The sequence below is a fragment of the Pseudomassariella vexata genome, assembly GCF_002105095.1.
Source record: "Pseudomassariella vexata strain CBS 129021 chromosome Unknown BCR38scaffold_1, whole genome shotgun sequence".
NCBI lineage: Eukaryota > Fungi > Ascomycota > Sordariomycetes > Amphisphaeriales > Pseudomassariaceae > Pseudomassariella > Pseudomassariella vexata.
This window is the reverse complement of record NW_024467956.1, coordinates 936,083-953,880: the sequence shown is the minus strand read 5'-3', so window position 1 is coordinate 953,880 and position 17,798 is coordinate 936,083. Positions and strand designations below refer to the sequence as shown.

General features: G+C 51.9%; 6 protein-coding genes across 6 annotated transcripts; 2 read left to right on the top strand and 4 right to left on the bottom strand.

The window, feature by feature from the left end:
* Positions 1–1,804: 1,804 nt before the first annotated feature.
* Positions 1,805–3,324, bottom strand: BCR38DRAFT_416016 (thioredoxin-like protein). The gene is made up of 2 exons (XM_040859075.1): positions 2,561–3,324; positions 1,805–2,417 (listed from the first exon to the last, which is right to left on the bottom strand). Exons 1-2 carry the CDS (start codon positions 3,021–3,023, stop codon positions 1,951–1,953), a joined length of 930 nt encoding a protein of 309 aa, XP_040720733.1. The 5' UTR covers positions 3,024–3,324; the 3' UTR covers positions 1,805–1,950.
* BCR38DRAFT_416013 (FAD dependent oxidoreductase) lies at positions 3,325–5,409 on the top strand. The gene is made up of 3 exons (XM_040859074.1): positions 3,325–3,701; positions 3,830–4,723; positions 4,781–5,409. The coding sequence occupies exons 1-3, from the start codon at positions 3,665–3,667 to the stop codon at positions 5,137–5,139; spliced, it is 1,290 nt and encodes a 429-aa protein (XP_040720732.1). The 5' UTR covers positions 3,325–3,664; the 3' UTR covers positions 5,140–5,409.
* Positions 5,410–6,533: 1,124 nt separating this feature from the next.
* On the bottom strand, positions 6,534–7,511 carry BCR38DRAFT_331868 (uncharacterized protein; the record flags this gene model as incomplete). Its single annotated transcript, XM_040855097.1, has 1 exon — positions 6,534–7,511. The coding sequence occupies one exon, from the start codon at positions 7,509–7,511 to the stop codon at positions 6,534–6,536; it is 978 nt and encodes a 325-aa protein (XP_040720731.1).
* Positions 7,512–10,093: 2,582 nt separating this feature from the next.
* BCR38DRAFT_331733 (oxidoreductase family protein) lies at positions 10,094–11,683 on the top strand (the record flags this gene model as incomplete). Its single annotated transcript, XM_040855087.1, has 6 exons — positions 10,094–10,126; positions 10,187–10,349; positions 10,401–10,559; positions 10,618–10,780; positions 10,832–10,953; positions 11,064–11,683. 6 exons carry the CDS (start codon positions 10,094–10,096, stop codon positions 11,681–11,683), a joined length of 1,260 nt encoding a protein of 419 aa, XP_040720730.1.
* Positions 11,684–11,868: 185 nt separating this feature from the next.
* On the bottom strand, positions 11,869–12,435 carry BCR38DRAFT_330772 (RlpA-like double-psi beta-barrel-protein domain-containing protein-containing protein; the record flags this gene model as incomplete). Its single annotated transcript, XM_040854993.1, has 2 exons — positions 11,869–12,303; positions 12,355–12,435. 2 exons carry the CDS (start codon positions 12,433–12,435, stop codon positions 11,869–11,871), a joined length of 516 nt encoding a protein of 171 aa, XP_040720729.1.
* Positions 12,436–13,596: 1,161 nt separating this feature from the next.
* On the bottom strand, positions 13,597–17,718 carry BCR38DRAFT_4109 (uncharacterized protein). The gene is made up of 2 exons (XM_040858523.1): positions 17,481–17,718; positions 13,597–17,410 (listed from the first exon to the last, which is right to left on the bottom strand). The coding sequence occupies exons 1-2, from the start codon at positions 17,553–17,555 to the stop codon at positions 13,655–13,657; spliced, it is 3,831 nt and encodes a 1,276-aa protein (XP_040720728.1). The 5' UTR covers positions 17,556–17,718; the 3' UTR covers positions 13,597–13,654.
* Positions 17,719–17,798: the final 80 nt, after the last annotated feature.

The following is a 17,798-nucleotide window of genomic DNA, read 5'->3' as shown; positions in this document are numbered from 1 at the left end:
TGTAGGAACCCTGCTCTCTGCCCCTGTCTATCATCTAGACTATCACAAGCCAAGATGCCAACTGGTTCAGGTGAAGCGTATAGATGCATTCGGCAATTATTTAATTTATCACTTTCCCCATTGAGTGGGCTAGACGGCAGCTACCGCGACTTAGAGGCTCTGTACACGGCGAACTCCTGAGCTATGATAATAAGTAGAGTTGCATTAGGTGCAAATAATTCATCGGGTAGAGGCTTGGAGATAAGTTGGACATAAACCTCCACGAAATATCGACGAGTGGACATGTAGTCACGACATCTTTTCATTAGATTCGGCCAGCCCAACCGGTCCTGTCCGTCTCCTTCCAGAACTGGCACGATTATTCCTCGGCGAGGCTAGTCGTAGCATCGAAGCTGCAATCTATACCGCAAGCAGGAAGTAGGCCTCCAGAAGTTTTTCACTGTAGGCCACTCGACTCCATAGTTCTAGTATCCACCGACTATAACCGGCAGTCATCATGATCAACACACCAGAGAGGCTGATCCTCTCCTTCCTGTTTCGGTAATCTGAGCCTTATCAGCAGGGGTCCAAACTCCGCACCGAGGGTCACCTCGTCTTCTAGAACCCTTCTGCTGCAGTACTGCGCCCTGCACTGCAGGCAGGCCAAGATAAAGTGATAGACTTGCAGGCCTTAAAACAAACACTATTACATATTAGTACCGGCATGCGTCGTGCTACCTGGAGAGATGGGATGGGAGGTTTGTTGGTCCAGCGGTGCGCTGGCCGGCAAACAGGGGTTAGGGAGAGGAGAGGAAACTGAGAAGCGCAGCGGCGCTTGCATATGCCCCAAATCTACTCTTTAATCATGCTGCAATGGCTCCCAACCATCCACCCTCCTCTCACTGTCCACACCACAGGACTTGAAGAAGATTTTCCTGCAAACGCGTATTTCACAATAGTTTTATTCTAAGTTGAGCTAGTCTCCGCCTTGGCGGTAGGCTTTTCCCACTATCAACGAGCCCCATCACGATGATCAAACCAGCCACCTCATGGCGTAATTGAGTAGTGAGTACATACACAGAACTTCTTATGACAACCCACGCAGTCGGTTCTCATGCAATGTTTTTTTATTTGATTTCGACCAAGCCCACGAAAAGAACCCACCCATGTGCGTATTCTAGTGGTACGTGGAGGGACTTGGTCGGATAATTCGAAGGACTCTTTATGCACAATACCATGCATTGCAGCCTTGCCTGCTTCGGTAACACTGACAAATATCAACCTCGCATGATCTGTGGCTATGCTCAGACTCCTTGCCAACGATAACCAATGACGTAAGAGACGGATATAATGGTAGTCAAACTCGATGGAGATCGGAAAGGCATAACTTGAAATTTCCAAGCGGGTGAGAGCAGTCGATTGAGATGAATCATACGATCGTCGGGTGAGTAAGTATATACAGAAGTCGTCCGTAAATCAACTCCCGCCCCCGGCCTCTCAAAGGCCAAACAGTAGATCATCACCAGTTCGTCGTCAAGTCCCCTCCGCGTTCCCCGCCGTACGGACGACAAAGAAGTGACTTGGACGAAACCCATGTAAGTCATGATGACCTGTCAAGTAGCAGTGTTTACAGCATGGAACAGGCAATGCTTAGCCGTAAAAGAAAGGGTCACTGCCCCCTCACGGAGTCCATGCTGGTGCTCCGTGTAAGAAGCCCCTCTGCGAGACATGGCGTTGCCAGAAGAACCACTTGGCCCCCCACGTATCACGCCACGCAGTGGTCGAATCAAAGTCGTACTGAGACAAACAGCTGCATGAGGGGCAGTTCTCTTCCTTGTAAGTTGGTTTGCTGGTTTAACTACAGACTTTCGAGCTGCTACATCTTCTTGTGGGTAGAAGTCAACCCTGGCCGACGCATCTGCAAGTCGATTTCTGCACACATCCTCCAATTTGACTGACTGACTGACTAACTTACGACTGAGCTTCCAACTCGGCCAAAATGTGTTTCTCCAGCGACTCAGGCTTGGTGACGCTAGCCCAGCGCCCCTTCGCCTTGCCGTCCTTGCCAATGAGGAACTTCTCAAAGTTCCACTTGACGGGCTTGTACCCCAACAGACCCGGCTTCTCGTTCTTCAAGTACTGGAACAGTGGGCTGGCCTTCTCGCCGTTGACGTCGATCTTGCCCATGATGGGGAAGCTGACGCCGTAGTTGAGCTGGCAGAACTCCTGGATGTCATCGTCGGAGCCGGGTTCCTGGCCGCCGAACTGGTTACAGGGGAAGCCCAAGATGACAAATTCGTCCGGGTGCTTGGCCGTGACATCTTTGTACAGCTTCTCGAGGCCGGCATACTGCGGCGTGAAGCCGCACTTGGATGCCGTGTTGACGATCAGCACGACCTTGCCTGCGAAGTCCGACATGGGCTTCTCAGTGCCCTTCTCTACAAGTCGTGGCGATGCAACGGTCAGTCTGGGGGCCTTGTGGGGCGTTGCCTGCTGGACTGGGAAGGAGGGAAAGACATGTGCGCGTGTGCAATGTGGGAGTGGTTGCGGTAGAAGCGTCATATTTCGGATTGTTACTTACTGTCCAGGGGCTTGAAGTCATAGATGCTTGTTGCGGAAGCCATGGTGCTGGCTTGTCTAGGTAGATGTATGGAGGCTGTCCTTCCTGATGCAAATGTGTTGCTGCAATGTGTACGGATTGTCCGGAGGCGGGTATCTGGAGTCGCAGATCTCGTCACGATGCTCGAAGTGAATGTGGGGGAGGAGCTCCTTCTGCCGATGGGGGCGATGGGGGTCCTGAAGTCTCTTAATAAGACTTTACTACTGTCACTGTTACAGGCCACTGCGGCCGCATGCTGCCCATGGTTACTGGGAAGGTTCCGCAGGACAGGCCCCATCTTGGTGCTCTTCAGCTGCGGGACTGCGACAATCGGGATTTCAAAAGGCTGCCGTTTCTTGGGCAGACACGTTTGACGTTTTGGACGAGCTGGGGTCTGAATCTTTAGGAGCTTTAGCCGCTGAAGCCAGCGGATCCGAGCGCCCATAGAAAATGTTCAACAACGACCTTTGAACTCCTTGATCCATGCGGTGGCTGGAGCTGTTTCCAACATTCAGACTCAGGACGCCAAGCGTTCTTGTTTACCTCGAACAGTCGCATTGAAGCCCTGTCACTACCACACAATGCACGATTGTGGGTAACAACTTGGTGTGATTTGATGGCAACGGTTATCGGGGTTGCAGTTGTCCCGATTGTCCGACTTGAAGCTGCGACACAATGTCGTTGCTACAACATCAGATCGGCAAGCAATCAGTGGTAGTGTGTAGGCTTGCATGTCTTCGCGAACTGTGAAGCTGATTGCATGACTCGAACTCGGGCGTTTTTGAAGTCGTCTGATAATGCGCAATAAGAAAAACTATACCTGACGTACAGGGATATGTAGCTGACCGTCATCGGCTATGCTGGTGCAATACGTCATCAACTTTACCCCTCTACCCCTCACTGGATTGCTCAACCGCCATACGGTCGAAAAGCTCTCCAACCCAAGCTTCCAGCTTGTCATGTAGAGAGCTAGGTGAGATCTACAGGCAACGGCATGTGAAACAGCCTCAGCCTTGCGTGCATCAGGTCATGCCTAGGTGAATTGAGTTTCACATCCCCCATCACACTCCAGACATACTCGTCCACATGGATCCTCATCGGCCAAGGCATGTAGTCATAGTTGGTAAGAACCCTGAGGGCATCCGGTCTATCTAGTCCAAAAACGGAAAGCTGGATATGATGATCACCAGACCACACATGGTGACGGGTTCCTGTTTCCCCAGAGTCGAGGCTGATGCTGCTGCTGCATAGGTGGCGGAATAATCGGGTCCACCACGGCCTACTTTCTCACGCGACACCCCGCCTTCAACCCGGCCATACACCGCATTACCTTACTAGAAGCCAGCTCCATCGCCGCCGGCGCATCGGGCAAGGCGGGCGGCCTCCTTGCGCTCTGGGCCTATCCCCAATGTCTCGTGCCCCTATCCTACTCCCTGCACACCAAGTTGGCAGCTGAACACGGTGGTGCTGAACGGTGGGGCTATCGGCGAGTGGAGTGTGGCCAACTCACTGCTACGGTTGTCAAGAGCAAGAAATTGCCGAGTGGGGGTACACTCAAGAAGCAGGAAACGCCGGCGAAGGACGGGCAGGATTGGCAGAAGCTGCCCAAGCAAGACCAAGCTGCCGCTAAACTGCTGCAAGAATCGGCGCTGCCTTTCGATCTCGATTGGATCAATGGCAGTCTAGTGCGTGAATACGCCGAGATGGGGATGCCGGGTCATACCGAGACAGCCCAAGTACATCCACATCAGTTTACCACGTCAATAGCGGCTTTGGCGCAAGAGCGTGGTGTGGATATCAAGCTCAATGCCCGCGTCACGAAACTAGGTCTCAGTCCTATGAAAGAAGAAGTCGAAGCCGTTGAATACCTAGACCGGATATCAAACGAGACAGAGACGATAAAAGGTGTTACAGATATCGTGGTGGCAGCTGGCCCCTGGACGGGCCGCCTTTTACCCAAGACGAGCATCGAAGGCTTGAGGGCGCATAGTGTTGTTTTTCAGGCCAATGTAAGTCCGTACGCCGTGTTCACCAACATTACGCTACCAAAGGACTGGAAACCGGCACATCGTGACAAGAAGCGGCACAAGGGAAATGTGGATCCCGAGATATACGCACGTCCTGGCAATGAGGTGTACGCTTGTGGTGAGTCCTCAGGGGTGTGCAACCCAACAATGGAACCTAAAATATTGACGCAAATAGGCGAGCCTGATTCGACGATACCGCTGCCGGAAACAGCAGATGAGGTTGAATGCGATGAATCCCAGTGCGATGACCTGATATCATACATTGGCACCGTCAGCCCTGTGTTGGGGGCGGCACCGATAGCAGCTAAGCAGGCATGCTATCTACCAAGACATATACGTTTTGGGGATGAAAGGGGTCCACTGATAGGAGAGCTCAACGTAAAGGGGCTATTTGTGGCTTCGGGGCACACGTGTTGGGGTATACAGAATGGGCCGGCGACAGGGAAGCTGATGAGCGAGTTCATCTTCGATGGTGAAGCGACGAGTGCGGATATCAGCGTGCTAGACCCTAAGAAGTTCAAAGTCGGGGTATAACCTGACACTGGGTTGGTTGAATGCTGTTTTGGCATGGCCGGCCTAGATGACTGGCTGAAAGGGACCTTGAGATATAAGAGAGCTACAGGGCATCACAAAGTCCTCGGTCTCATAGGAATACGGCTTTAGATCCTTGTCCCTGCTTTTGAATCCGAGCCTGGCATTTTCAACAATAGTAAAATGGAGACGATGAAGTAATAGATATGTTCTCTTGGAAGAAATACACATGGATTCGTCCTCTCGAAAGAGGGACGTTGTCCTAAACATGAGACTTGATTGAATCATGTGCTAAGATTACAGCATCAATGAATAGGTGAATGATCGTTGCCAACATCAAGAGCAGTAGTCTTTGGCGCATCGTGTGAGAGACCCCGTCGTACGCCGAACTTGGATGGTTTGGCACTGCTGAGAGGAAGTGTACTTGAGTAATTGGATGATTGGTGGACCACCCGAACTGGAAAAACGAACACACGATGTATATTCACGTCAGCCAAGAGACAAACAGATCCACGAATGTTCACCTGCCGCTACGTTTCGACTCCTTCAGCCCGTCAGACGACCACTCATCTCATCATGATGACCGAATTGACCGGTAGGCTGCGCGGGCCAAGGTTGGTCAGTACCAGAGCCCTTATTCAGGTATCCGTCTCGATCCTTTGTTCCTATAGATGTGCGTGTGGGTGGTGACACGAGATTTTCCGCATATGCAGCTTACCCCTTATGTGCCGGGGCACCCTGGAGAAGAAAGCATGGGGACATCCAGAAGACACGTGGCCGGGCCGCTAGGTATGGTCTTGGTGGTTTAATCTTGGCTGCCGTGGGTACATGTCACGGAAGTAGGAGATGGATATTTTGTCTGTGTCTGTATGTATCTCTCTATATACAGTGAACTTTTTTCTTTCATAGAACAAAAGGGATCGCAAGATATCTAGCTGAAGTGCGCAATCTATGTCTTCCCCCACCTCGATAGGCTGATTGTGGGTAGGCAGCAGAAAAGAAATAGAAGCTTCCTTCTGCCCGGTTCCGTAGTGGCATCTATATCAACTCAAAATAAATGACATACATGCAACCGACGAATGGAACCACAGGAGTTGCCCTTGTGTCTTCAAATTAAGGTAGACAGACAGATGAGCGTGACTTGAAGGCAGCAAGACAATGTTCTCAGGACGCATGACGTCAAGTAAGAGAATGTCCTAAGTCTATCGATCCCCCAACCAGGCAAACAGCCAGTGAACGGATCAAGGGCTGTTCGGCTGCTGTGGAAGCTGCAGCTTCGGTCAAGAGCCTCATCCCTTCACCCCGGATTCCCCACCCCCGCCTGCTCCAAGAATAGGGGTGTTGACAGGGGTTAGCCCGGCTAAATGCTTAATTTCCAGCCAAGTTCCATCCCTCATCTACAAAGACTTCTCGACTTCCATGACCTCCCGAATCCCCTCGGCAATGGTCGCAATCTTGGCCTTCTCAAGACGTTTGAGCGGCCGACGTGGGTGTCCACCGTAGCCGAAGTAGGTCTGGATGGCTTGCTTGGTGCCGGCAATGGCAGCCTTTGTCAGCGGCCAGTCGCCCTTAGACAGGACCTTTTGCAGGGCGATGGCCTCCTCGGTCTTCCCTTCGGCATACAGGTTCCATACTTTGGCGCAGACCTTGGGCATAACGTTGGCACCGCCAGCAATGATGCCACTTCCTCCTGATACCAGTGTTTGTACAGTGAAGTCGCACATGCCACCGAATGCCATGTAGTCACTGCCTTCGGAGGCGGGCGTCTTTGCGTTGGTGGCGAGTGCAACACGTGTCAGCTTGCCTGTGTTTCCGCAAGTGAACTTGGTGCCGATGATGTTGGGGTGTTTCGCAAGGCGGATGAGCAGATCCGAGTCCATGTCGATGCCAGATACAGCGCCGGGGTAGTTGTACAGCACAAGAGGCAGGGGACTGCCATCCGCCACAGCATTGAAATAACCCTCGACTGCTTCCTCATCCATGTGGGCGCGGAAATAGCTTGGGGGAAGCAGTAAAACGTAGTCCCCTCCAGCCTTCTCTGACTCCTTGCAGAGTTCAATGGTTCCTTTCACACTGCCCTCGGTGGCGCCAACGATAATCGGTGTCGCCTGAAAACCAGCGTCGTCGAGGGCCTCTCTGGTAGCACGTGTTACTGCCATCTTTTCTTCACGTGTGCAGTGGGCCGCTTCGCCGTTGGATCCCATGGTCACAAGACCAACTAGCCCGTCTTTGATTAGTCGCACCGCGTGCTTCTTGATGATAGGGATATCAAGCTCCTCTGTCTCTGGGTCGAAAAAGGTCATGGTCGGGGCATAGATACCACACGGCAGAGTCCGGCGGCCGGACGTATGTCCATTGCTGTTGCTTACAGTCATCACGACCAGGTGCTACTATTGAATGTGGAAAATGAAAGATGGACTAGAACTCGTTCCACTGTAGATGTAGAAGAAGCAAAGTGTGCCGAAGAGTAAGGTGAAGGAACAGACGACAAGAAAACAGAACTACGAAACGAGAGAGGAAAGCAGATACTTATAAATCCGCCAGAAACGCAGCTCCTGGTCTAGAAAATAAATATTTTGCAAGACCTAGCCTAGCGTGCCGCACTCGCGAGTTGCGCCCGGGGAACCAGCAAGGGAGTAGTCATGTACACCAAGCAATGCATCTCGTTTGACCATTTTGCTCGTAATGACATTGGTCCGAGAGGGGGGACCACTTGGTGTCTTCGGCGAGGGAGTACTCCGTAAGACAGAGCAAAAGGGAGCTAATGGGAATGTGCGGCTAGCGGGAAGTGATGCATTATCGCAGTATCGGAAAGTATGGAGTTATTGAACTCGGAAAATGTGGATGGATCGAGTTCCTCCAGGCCTCCAGCGGGAGTTCTAACATGCGAGTCACTGACGGATGCTTCACACCTATACCAATGTAATATAGTGGGGGTTGAGACAAATCACGCATGTCTAGCCTGACCTCCACAGTTTAGAGAACCGGGCGGAAGATTTTGGCTTTATGCCATTGTACCTAGGCCAGGTCTGCGTAGTCGACGGGATGTGGTGTTGTCTGGCGTTCAGAGGGGTCCAGGTGGTAAAAAGCTTGGGTTTCGCACTCATCCAGTACCGCGACGAAAGCAGAGCGCTGTTTTTGCCCGAAGTCCGCCTGTTTGATTGACTGTGATGAGGAAAACTCACGCAATGCGCCGGGACCGCTATGAGAGTCTAACCGGGAATTTCGTGATATGCAAGAGAGTGAATTCGGACAGGAACTTGTCCAATTCATTGTTGGTTAGGAGTTCGGGACGAATGACGGTATCATGCCATGAGCGGTTTTGAATCATGATCGCCCACTACTAATGATGCTTCGAAGTCATCTTTGGCTCCCATGCACCATTGTTGCCGCATGCCAATACGGTGTATTCTGAAGCTTGAACACACCTTTTGGAGTTCGTTTCCAGGCGGGCGCGCGTATCGTATGACCCCTCCCGAAGTACGGAGTATGGGGTATTGGGGCTTACATAGTGCAAAGTACAGTGATGGCAGAACAATCCCTGCTTGGAGGGGGACCAGAAGATGAAAAGAAGGCCGTCATCGCTGCATGGTGGAACGCGTCAGTAAGTCGATGGGCGTCAATGCACGGAGTACGTGAGATTGCTTGGCTGCTGCTCTAGATGTCGTTGAGACCTCGTGCCAAGATGTTGACGAAAATGTGGTTCTGGGGAACGTGGTGTCGGCCGAATCGAGTCTAGGCTGACGGAAGAAATTTTGTGAATTATTCCTCCAATCACAAGGTAGGAGATTACTCGTGCTTGGCCATCTTTGGGCCGGTCATCCTGGTCGCTACAGTCGTACTGTGTTATAGACCGTACTTGTGAAATTAGCCTGATGAGGTCTGACTTACATTCTAAAGTTATTGCAGGACATTGCTAGCAAGCCATCCCAACGGAAATATTGTCACAATAAATAAACACGATGAGAGTGACGGATACCAAGGAAGGCGTGTCCGTCACAGGAAAAGGGCGCGGGGTAGACCCCGCGCTTCGTTCCGTGGCTCCGACCTCGACACTCCGCCAAAAGCACATTCCATGACGAGTTGTATTCAAGGGTTGCTGGTTGTCCAACAATGTGGGGGCGGGGCATTCTCTTGACTACAGGCTTGTAATTGAACAGATAGTTTCGGCGATAATAGCCTCGACTCATCTCTGTGTTGCTCTGCTACGGGTATCATTGGCCAGTCTTCCAAGTACAACTCTTCAGGAACCTCAAACGTTAGTGTGTTACTCCCCTATCATACTTGTGTCCCTCATGGATTTTGGTGTTACCCAGGTAACAAAACCCTTGCGCACAGAAACCTGTTATGTTGAAGTACTTCGGTTACTATACAATCTGCACGTGCAGATCAGTAGCTCAACGTAGTGCAATCTCCACGCTAACGTTTGGGATCCTGGAGGTGTATCTTGCATCCCACTCGATTTCATTATAGAAGCCGAGATAGGCCGACTACCAGACCCAGCAAACATCGACAACTGCTATTTGGCCACTAACTAGCATGGCATGACAGGCCAATGCATGGCGACGCCCTGGAGGCGCTTCCAGTTTCATGTCTGCGCACCGTCTTGTAATTATCCGTCCAGACAAAACCAGACTATCCCACGGCCCCGAATTGACGTGCCGGAAAGGTGCACTACGATGTGCAGTACTATGTAGTAGTTGCGCGGTTCCATGATTCCCCAGCCCGCTTCATTCTGCCCCTCTTATTAATTTTTCCGACGAGGTTCTAGTTATCGGGGTAGCTTCCACCACTTCAGGTCACTCACGACTCAACTACAATAACCGTCAAGTATTGTGGGTTCTCAGTTCTCAGGTCATTCCAGAAACTGTCCTATTACTGTTGTTCAGTTGATTTATCTGTCATTTTTTGTCTCAAACTTGAACCTACTTGCAGGTGTAAACCCACATAAGCAAAGATGGCAGAAGCGAAGCCACTGAATGTGTTGATGGTAAGTAACACTACTCTCCCAATGCCCGGCGTTTTTGGCGTATCTGACGCCGAATTCTAGGTGGGAACAGGGGAGTATACCACCGGCTTCGTTGGCGGCGGTGCTTCAGGTTCAGACAAGAAGGTTGGAGTCGTGGGGTTGACTATGTTTGATCTTCGCCGTAGAGGGAAAGTGGGCAAGCTAGGAATGGTGGGAACGAACGGGACCAAGTTCCCAGCAATCCGTAAGTTTCCTCTGCCTCGTATGGTGAAATAAATCATTAATGTACGTACAGGCCAACATCTCGACACCAACATCTCCAAGGTCTATAACAACCTGGATTGCTCCTTCGACTCATACCCAGCCAATGATGTGAAAGACCCGGATTCCTACAAGACGGCCATCGACGCCCTCCGCCCCGGTGATGCCATTACTATCTTCACTCCAGACACGAGTAGGTGGTCTTCTCCTGCAATCGTGATAAACTGAACTAAACACGACATGTGATTCAGCCCATTACCCCATTGCACTGTACGCCATTGAGCGCGGAATCCACGTCTTGATCACCAAGCCCGCGGTCAAGACTCTCGATCACCACGTTCAGTTGATTGAGGCAGCCAAGAAGCACAATGTTTACGTCTACATTGAGCACCACAAGCGTTATGACCCGGCCTAGTAAGCAGTAGTACAAGTAAACTCTCTATGTCTCGACTGACTGTCAAATAGTTCTGATGCCAGGTTCAAGGCGCAGAAGCTTGGAGACTTCAACTATTTCTACAGCTACATGTCTCAGCCCAAGTCACAGCTCGAGACTTTCAAAGCCTGGGCTGGTATTGACTCTGATATCTGTAAGTTGTTGTGCCAAGCCCTTCTGAAAAGCACAACTCGGCATCCTGCCTTCATGGGTTGGGAGTTTCTATGTGGTTGCCTCAAAAGTAATTTTTAACGTTTAACGCAGCATACTACTTGAACAGTCACCACGTCGATATTTGCGACTCCATGGTGTCCCAGCAAGGCTTCCTTCCCATCAAGGTCTCAGCATCGGCCGCTAAAGGCATTGCAACTGGCCTCGGCTGTGACCCGATGACTGAAGACACCATTACCGTCCTCGTGACTTGGCAAAAACAAGGTGATAGCAGCAAAATTGCAACAGGCGTCTACACTGCTTCCTGGACAGCCCCACAGAAGGCCGGTGTTCATTCCAACCAATACTTCCACTACATGGCCCAAGGGGGCGAGGTTCGCATCAACCAAGCAAAGCGTGGCTACGACGTTGCAGACGACACGGCCGGTCAACTCCAATGGTTCAACCCCTTCTACATGCGATACGCCCCTGATGAGGAGGGCAACTTTAGCGGTCAGACTGGATATGGCTACATCTCCTTTGAAAAGTTCGTCGACGGCTGCAATGCGTTGAACTCGGGCAAGGCCAAGCTTGAGGACCTCGATGCAAGGGGTCTTCCAACACTCAAGAACACGATAGCTACTACTGCTATCTTGCACGCGGGTCGGATAAGTATCGACGAGGACCGCGAGGTGAAAATTGAGGTCAAGGACGGGGCATGGAAGCTGATCTGACGTGCCGCCTTGCACTTTGTAGAACAGGCAAATGATTCTAGTCAATGTGATGAGCCGCTTCTCGCACCCACCATTTCTGAATTTCATGTTCTAACATGTACCCGCTTCCTTATCCGTCACGATACGGAGGACAAAGGTGTTGACGACGATTTCCCGTGTCAAACCTCAGTCTTCGCCTCTGGCTCTTACGCGCATTGACACTGTGCAAAATCCGAAGCAGCAGCCCCGGGGCAAGATGTCTCCTCAAAATCAACCACGGCATTATCGCCCAACACAGGATTCTGCGCCATTATATCAAAATGATAACTGAACCCATACTGGTTGGTAGCCCCCGCATTGGGACACCATTGCGCATTCCCACTATTCGGACACAAATTGGTTACCATGACGATGATGCTCTGCCCCGAAGCCCCACCCGAGCCGCAGGAACTGCAAGGAGCAGATCCCGTTGACGTCAGCTTATAGCACTTCCCGCAGCCGGAGCCGCACCAGGTGCTGCCCGAGCCAAAGAGGGTTTGCGAGGCGGCGGCTGTGTAGAATCCTGACCCGCCGGATTGCCACGAGAACATGCCGCTAGAGGTGCCGCAGCCGCAGGCGCCTTCGAGGCCGTCATAGTAGCGCTAGGTGGGGTTAGGATTGTGGCAAAGTGTCTGGATGGACGATGAACGAACTGTTGTGGTGGCTTTGCCGCTGAGAGCTGCGGCTGGGACGGCTGCTAGGGCTAGGAGGTTGAGAAAAGTTGAGGATTGCATATTGAAAGCAATTATGTGTTCTGCATTATCAACAGTGAGGTGAAGGGATCGAGAGCCAGCCTTCGAAGTCTTGCTGACAAAGGAGTGAGTTCAACTATGCCTCATCCACACTTTGAACCTGGAGTGAGGATGTAGCGACTTATATACAAACCCTTGGCAACACGGCGCCAGCTCCATCCTTGACCGAACGGCATAACCGGAACTCGGCTCCGCGAATCCTCAAATGAAAGGAGGAATAGCTGAACCAAGTCCGGATTGAGCCCCTGTTTTTAACGGAAGACTTCCTTTGGTGTTGGCGTTATCGACCAATTGGTGGACCCACGACGCCGGAAGGTCAGGCTCCAGATTTTCAAAATGTTTGGGTCCATTACACAGGAGCATATACACGTAACAAGGCTCCTCAAAATGGCAGTCCGTCTGGGGTCCTTCTCGGAAAACAGGATTTTGATGAGATCAATATTGATTAAGACTTATTCGAACTGATGTATAAGACAGCTGTATGGAAAGTATTGCCGGGTAAAGGGTGGTGTTTAGTGTACAGGATTCCTGGATTTCCATGTTTCATTGTAGAACATTGATAAGATCGGTATAGCGGACGAAATAAGTCTCATGTCGGAGAGCGACTGTCTACTCCTTTGGCGCAGCTAACACAAACGTACAAAAGCTCCTCGGGTCAAATTCCACTGAAGACACCCACCGTCCCGAAACGTGTCCGAAGATTTCATCACATCACAAATCACATAACTAGCCAGAAAGTACCAAATTGTGTTTTCATACGTAGAGCATTTGTTCCAAGTTGACTTTCGTCACTTATTTGTTTCATGTACCGTATTATACAATGTCCAACCCGCCATTCATCCATCCATACATCGACATGCGACTATTTAAACACAACAAGCGCCAAAAAGGCCTTGTCAACGCCCCAATATGCCTCAAATGATCCGATCCATCAATTCCCCTTCCCTGAGATTCCTGAATGTCAAACAGACAATATTCCCAAATCGCTGCAAAAAACGCCATCCACATGCTGTAGTAGTAGTAGTAGTAGTAGTAGTAGTAGTAGTAGTAGTAGTAGTGCTGCTGCCGTTTTTCCAGCCCGGCTGAGGCCATTATGGAAACTTTCACACGCAAACTCCAGGCTTTTCTGTATTCTCAAACTCGTGTTCTCTCCCAGTACAATGGTATCGGTCGGTTCGGTGCATGATAGGCGTGACCTATCCTATCCCATGCAGACCCATTCTGCAAACACACACCACCTTGCCGTGCGGTCGGCAAGCACTAGACCTCTCCAGACACCTCTCTCTGAGCACTTGATGATGGTCTCCCATGTACCGCCATCGCTGGGCTCTTCGTCGGCACTAGCATTGCGTCCACCGACACCAATGCCGCGCCTTTCCTCCTTGCGCATCAGCCGGAGGATTTTACCACCTGGCGTTTGAATAGCCAATTTTGCAGGCTTCTTGCCACCCACACCGCCGTAGCCGCTGCTGCTCGGATTGCTCGGATTCGAGCTCGTCATGCTCATGGAGCTACTAGGCCTCATGAACGGAATGGGACTCGTACCACCGGGGTTGGTAGACGGCGTCATCGACGAGCCGGGCACGGCAGGGGAGCAGGAGGGATGTTGCCGGATGGCGAAGACGAACGTGTTGTTCAGCGCTAGGCGCTGACATTGAGGCTGCACAACGTAGATATCGTGTCTCTGCGCATGTGGGGTTGGATGGCGCGTGACAAACTCATAGGGCGGGTTCTCGCCTGTGTGGATGACGGGCAGGGCAAAGGCCAGAGGATGTGGGATGTCTTTAATGCTGTGCATAAGACCCCGTTTGCCAGCGTACACTCTCAAAATGCCCGAGCCTTCGTCGCCCGGAAGGAGGGCCTTGACCGTGTACCGCTTCACACCATTGAACCACTCCGCTTGAGCCAACGCTCGCTTTTTGACTACGTCGCCGGACTCGAAATAATCACCATCCGCATCGCGAGAAAAAGCACGCACCTCAACTTCCGCTGCTACCTCGACATCGGGCGGCACGTTGAACTTGATGTGTACCATCTCGAGGTCTTCAATCCGCACCAGTGAGGTGTTGTAGTCAACCATAGCAAGTTCGTTCTTGAAGTATGGTGGGCAGGCGCACGGCAGATTCAGGAGAATTTCGTGTGCGATGGGCGGGCAGACATGTTGCTGAGCATGATGTTCGGGAATGTGCGTCCAGCATATCTCCGTGGGTCGAGTTAAAAACCACCATCCATCGGCTGCGGTGTTTACAGCGCTGGAGTAAAGAGCGCGACGAGGGTTTGACATAGATGCAAGACAGCAGTCCATTATGCGCCACTCGTCATCTACCAGAACAGCGTTCCACCAATGGTTTGATCGGGGCATAATGGTGGTCTCAGGTATCTCGCCTGGTGTCTTTAGATAGCCGCGTACGATCTCAGAGTGGATGCCGATAGCAGCGCACATCTCGTGAACGAGCACGGCATATTCTTCGGCACAAGCTCGCTTGGTCTGTATAACACGCCTTGTGTCCACTTCACCCTCGAAATCTTCTTCCCAGTTGATTTTCTCTGCAACCCAGGTGAAAATCGCTCGAAGACGTTGAACATCGCTGCGATATGGCCGGCAAACGTATGTGGTCGCAAGCGTGACAGCAGTGGTCATAGGGGCCAAGCTGCTGATGAATCGCGAGTTTTTGTCGACTTGGCTCAAGTTGATTGCTTGGTAGTTCGTCGGCTCATGCACAGGCATGCCATCTGCCCCTTCGTCTCCTTCAACGCTCTCGTAAAGCTCATCGACGGGGTCAATCGCAGGATAATCCATCATCTGGCATCGGTCTCGTCGTTCGCTTCGCTCATTTTTGCTTAGGGTATTGGACCGGTTCACATCTCGCCGCACTTGAACCCAATCAACGCCATTCCCCCTGTCCATGTCTCTGGCCGTATCTCGCACCAAACTGCTGCTGCTGGGTCCCCCTGCCATGGAATTTATCCCAGCAGGCATCGATTTATGCATTGGTGTTGACGAAACAGACCCTGGTCCGGTGGCTATACTGCCACGCGTACTTGCCACGCCAGTCTTCGTCGCCTCGAGAATTCTCTTGATGAAATTCGATTTCTTCGGCTTGGTCTCTCCTGGCTGTACAAGACCACCTATCGCACCAATCGCGTCATCCCGAAACCCGGCTTGCGACTGTGTGCGTATCTGCGAAGAAGAATGGCTTCCGTGATACGAGATGCCCGTGAATGGCGTGGTTGGTCGATCTGGATCCCACTCATCATCGCCATCACGAAAGCCTAGGGCACTCCGAGCACGGCTGCGAGTCTTTCTTGCCAAGCTTCCCGCACTTGTGGCACTAATACCGCTGGCTGATACACCACTCATCAGACTTCGGTTTGTGCTCTGAGTGTTGGTGCTGCTGTCAGTAGCCGTACTGCGATTCCCCGATGAAGCATTGGTCGACGTGGTCTTGGTGGTGGCGGTCCTGTTCAGAAGGTGACGTCCAACATCATAAGAGGATGATTTCGGCTTATGAGCTTTAGGCTCATTCTCGCCCATCGAAGATTTGGGTCGATCAAAATTCAGTCCCTTTAGCGGCGGCGGGGGGGGCATATCTTCCCGGTCGATGCGGCTCAAGCTCGAACTGTGGTGATGCTGTTGCTCAATCCGACTCATGCTTGAACTGTGTTGATGCTGTTGCGAATGCTGATGCATCTTTTGAAGGCGACTTTCCATTCTCTGGACATAATTGCTCAATTGAGGCAACTTTGGCTCATCCGGGTGGCCCTTTTGGTGCGCGTTCTGTTGCGAGGACCCACCACTGTAGGACTCATATCCTTCGTCTTTAAGTGCAACACCCGTCGAGGTTTTCGGTCTCGCTTGAGCCTGCATTTTCCGCTTTGAACGGTGGTGCACCATGTCGAACGACTCTGGTGACCATGGATCCAGCGGAGGCTCGGGCGATTCAGTCTCATGAGTTACTCCCAACTCGTCTAACTGGGCCATGACATCATCCATGGCTTCTCTCAGCGGCGACGGCGTAAAACCACAACCACCACCACCCGGCGATGGGGGACAAGGTGACGAAGCTCTAGGCGTCATAGGTTGGTTGTCATATAATGCATTCGAGCCCCCGCGAGTCAGGAGTGCATTCCGATGCGGAGGTGGTGGTGGTGGCGGGGGTGACTCAAATTCGCGTTCTGCACCCGGGCGGTATGGTCTGTATCCAAATGAAGGTGCAGGCGACGGTGCTCTAGAGTCGTAATGCATCGGAGGCGGCTGCGGAGATGGCACCCTTGAGCCGTAATGTGACATTTGCAGCGGCGGCTGCGGAGATGGTGCTCTTGAACCGAAATATGACATTTGCAGCGGTGGAGCGGGAGACGGAGCGGGAGATGGTCCGCGATCATCGTACGAATGCAGTGGAGGAGCAGGAGACGGGGCACGATAGCTGTAAGAATGCATGGGAGCAGGAGATGGGGCACGATGGCTGTAAGAATGCGTGGGAGGAGCAGGTGACGGAGCACGATATTTATGTGACTTCTTGGGAGAAGCAGGTGAGGGTATCCTCGATCCGTACCCATCATTGCGCTGCTGGAAGGAATTTGTAGAGTTTTGCCGTGACGGTGGCTCCTGGAACGAATTTGTCGAGTTTTGACGATTCGGCATCTCTTTGAAGACTTCAGGTTGCTTGGCTGTTGTGTAATGCGGCGCCTTGGCATACGCCTCAAAGGGTTTGCGGAAAGGTTTGGATTTTGACTTTTGTATTGTGTTGTTCGTCGGGCTCGGGGTGTTGCTCGAGGGCAGCGGACTCGTGGATCGGGTCACAGGTCGAAAGTTGTCTGGCAGAACCTCGACGAAGTTCGAAGGGAATACACCAACCGTCTTGTTCCGCCGTAACCTTCCTGTCCACCATGATCCATCTCCAGCATTCAGACACTCGATTAGGTCGCCCTCGATGAAGCCAAGGTCTCGTTGTGACTAACCCGATAAAATGAGTCAGTATGTGTACGCGAAACAGCATTGAAGCAGAAACACCTGGCATGCTTACCTCTCCCCCCCATGAATATACAGCTCTGCACCAGCATGGAAACCGCGTAGGAAGCGGTGGCACCGCTGCTACCATCGCGCCGAGCGGTGTCTACTGGGGTCGTCGCAACAGCCCAGAGTGTCTTGACGCCGAACTAGGCGTTTGGTCGTTGTGAAGTTCGACCAGATTGCCGATGTTTATGCTCCTCCGAGCTTTCGGACGGTTGCGATCGGATTTGCGACGCGGTTGTGTGAACAATAGGAGGGTTAGGATCATCCATACAGCAAAGCGGTGAGGGATCTGGTAGAGTTGGGCGTCAGTGGGGTTCTTCTGGCACTG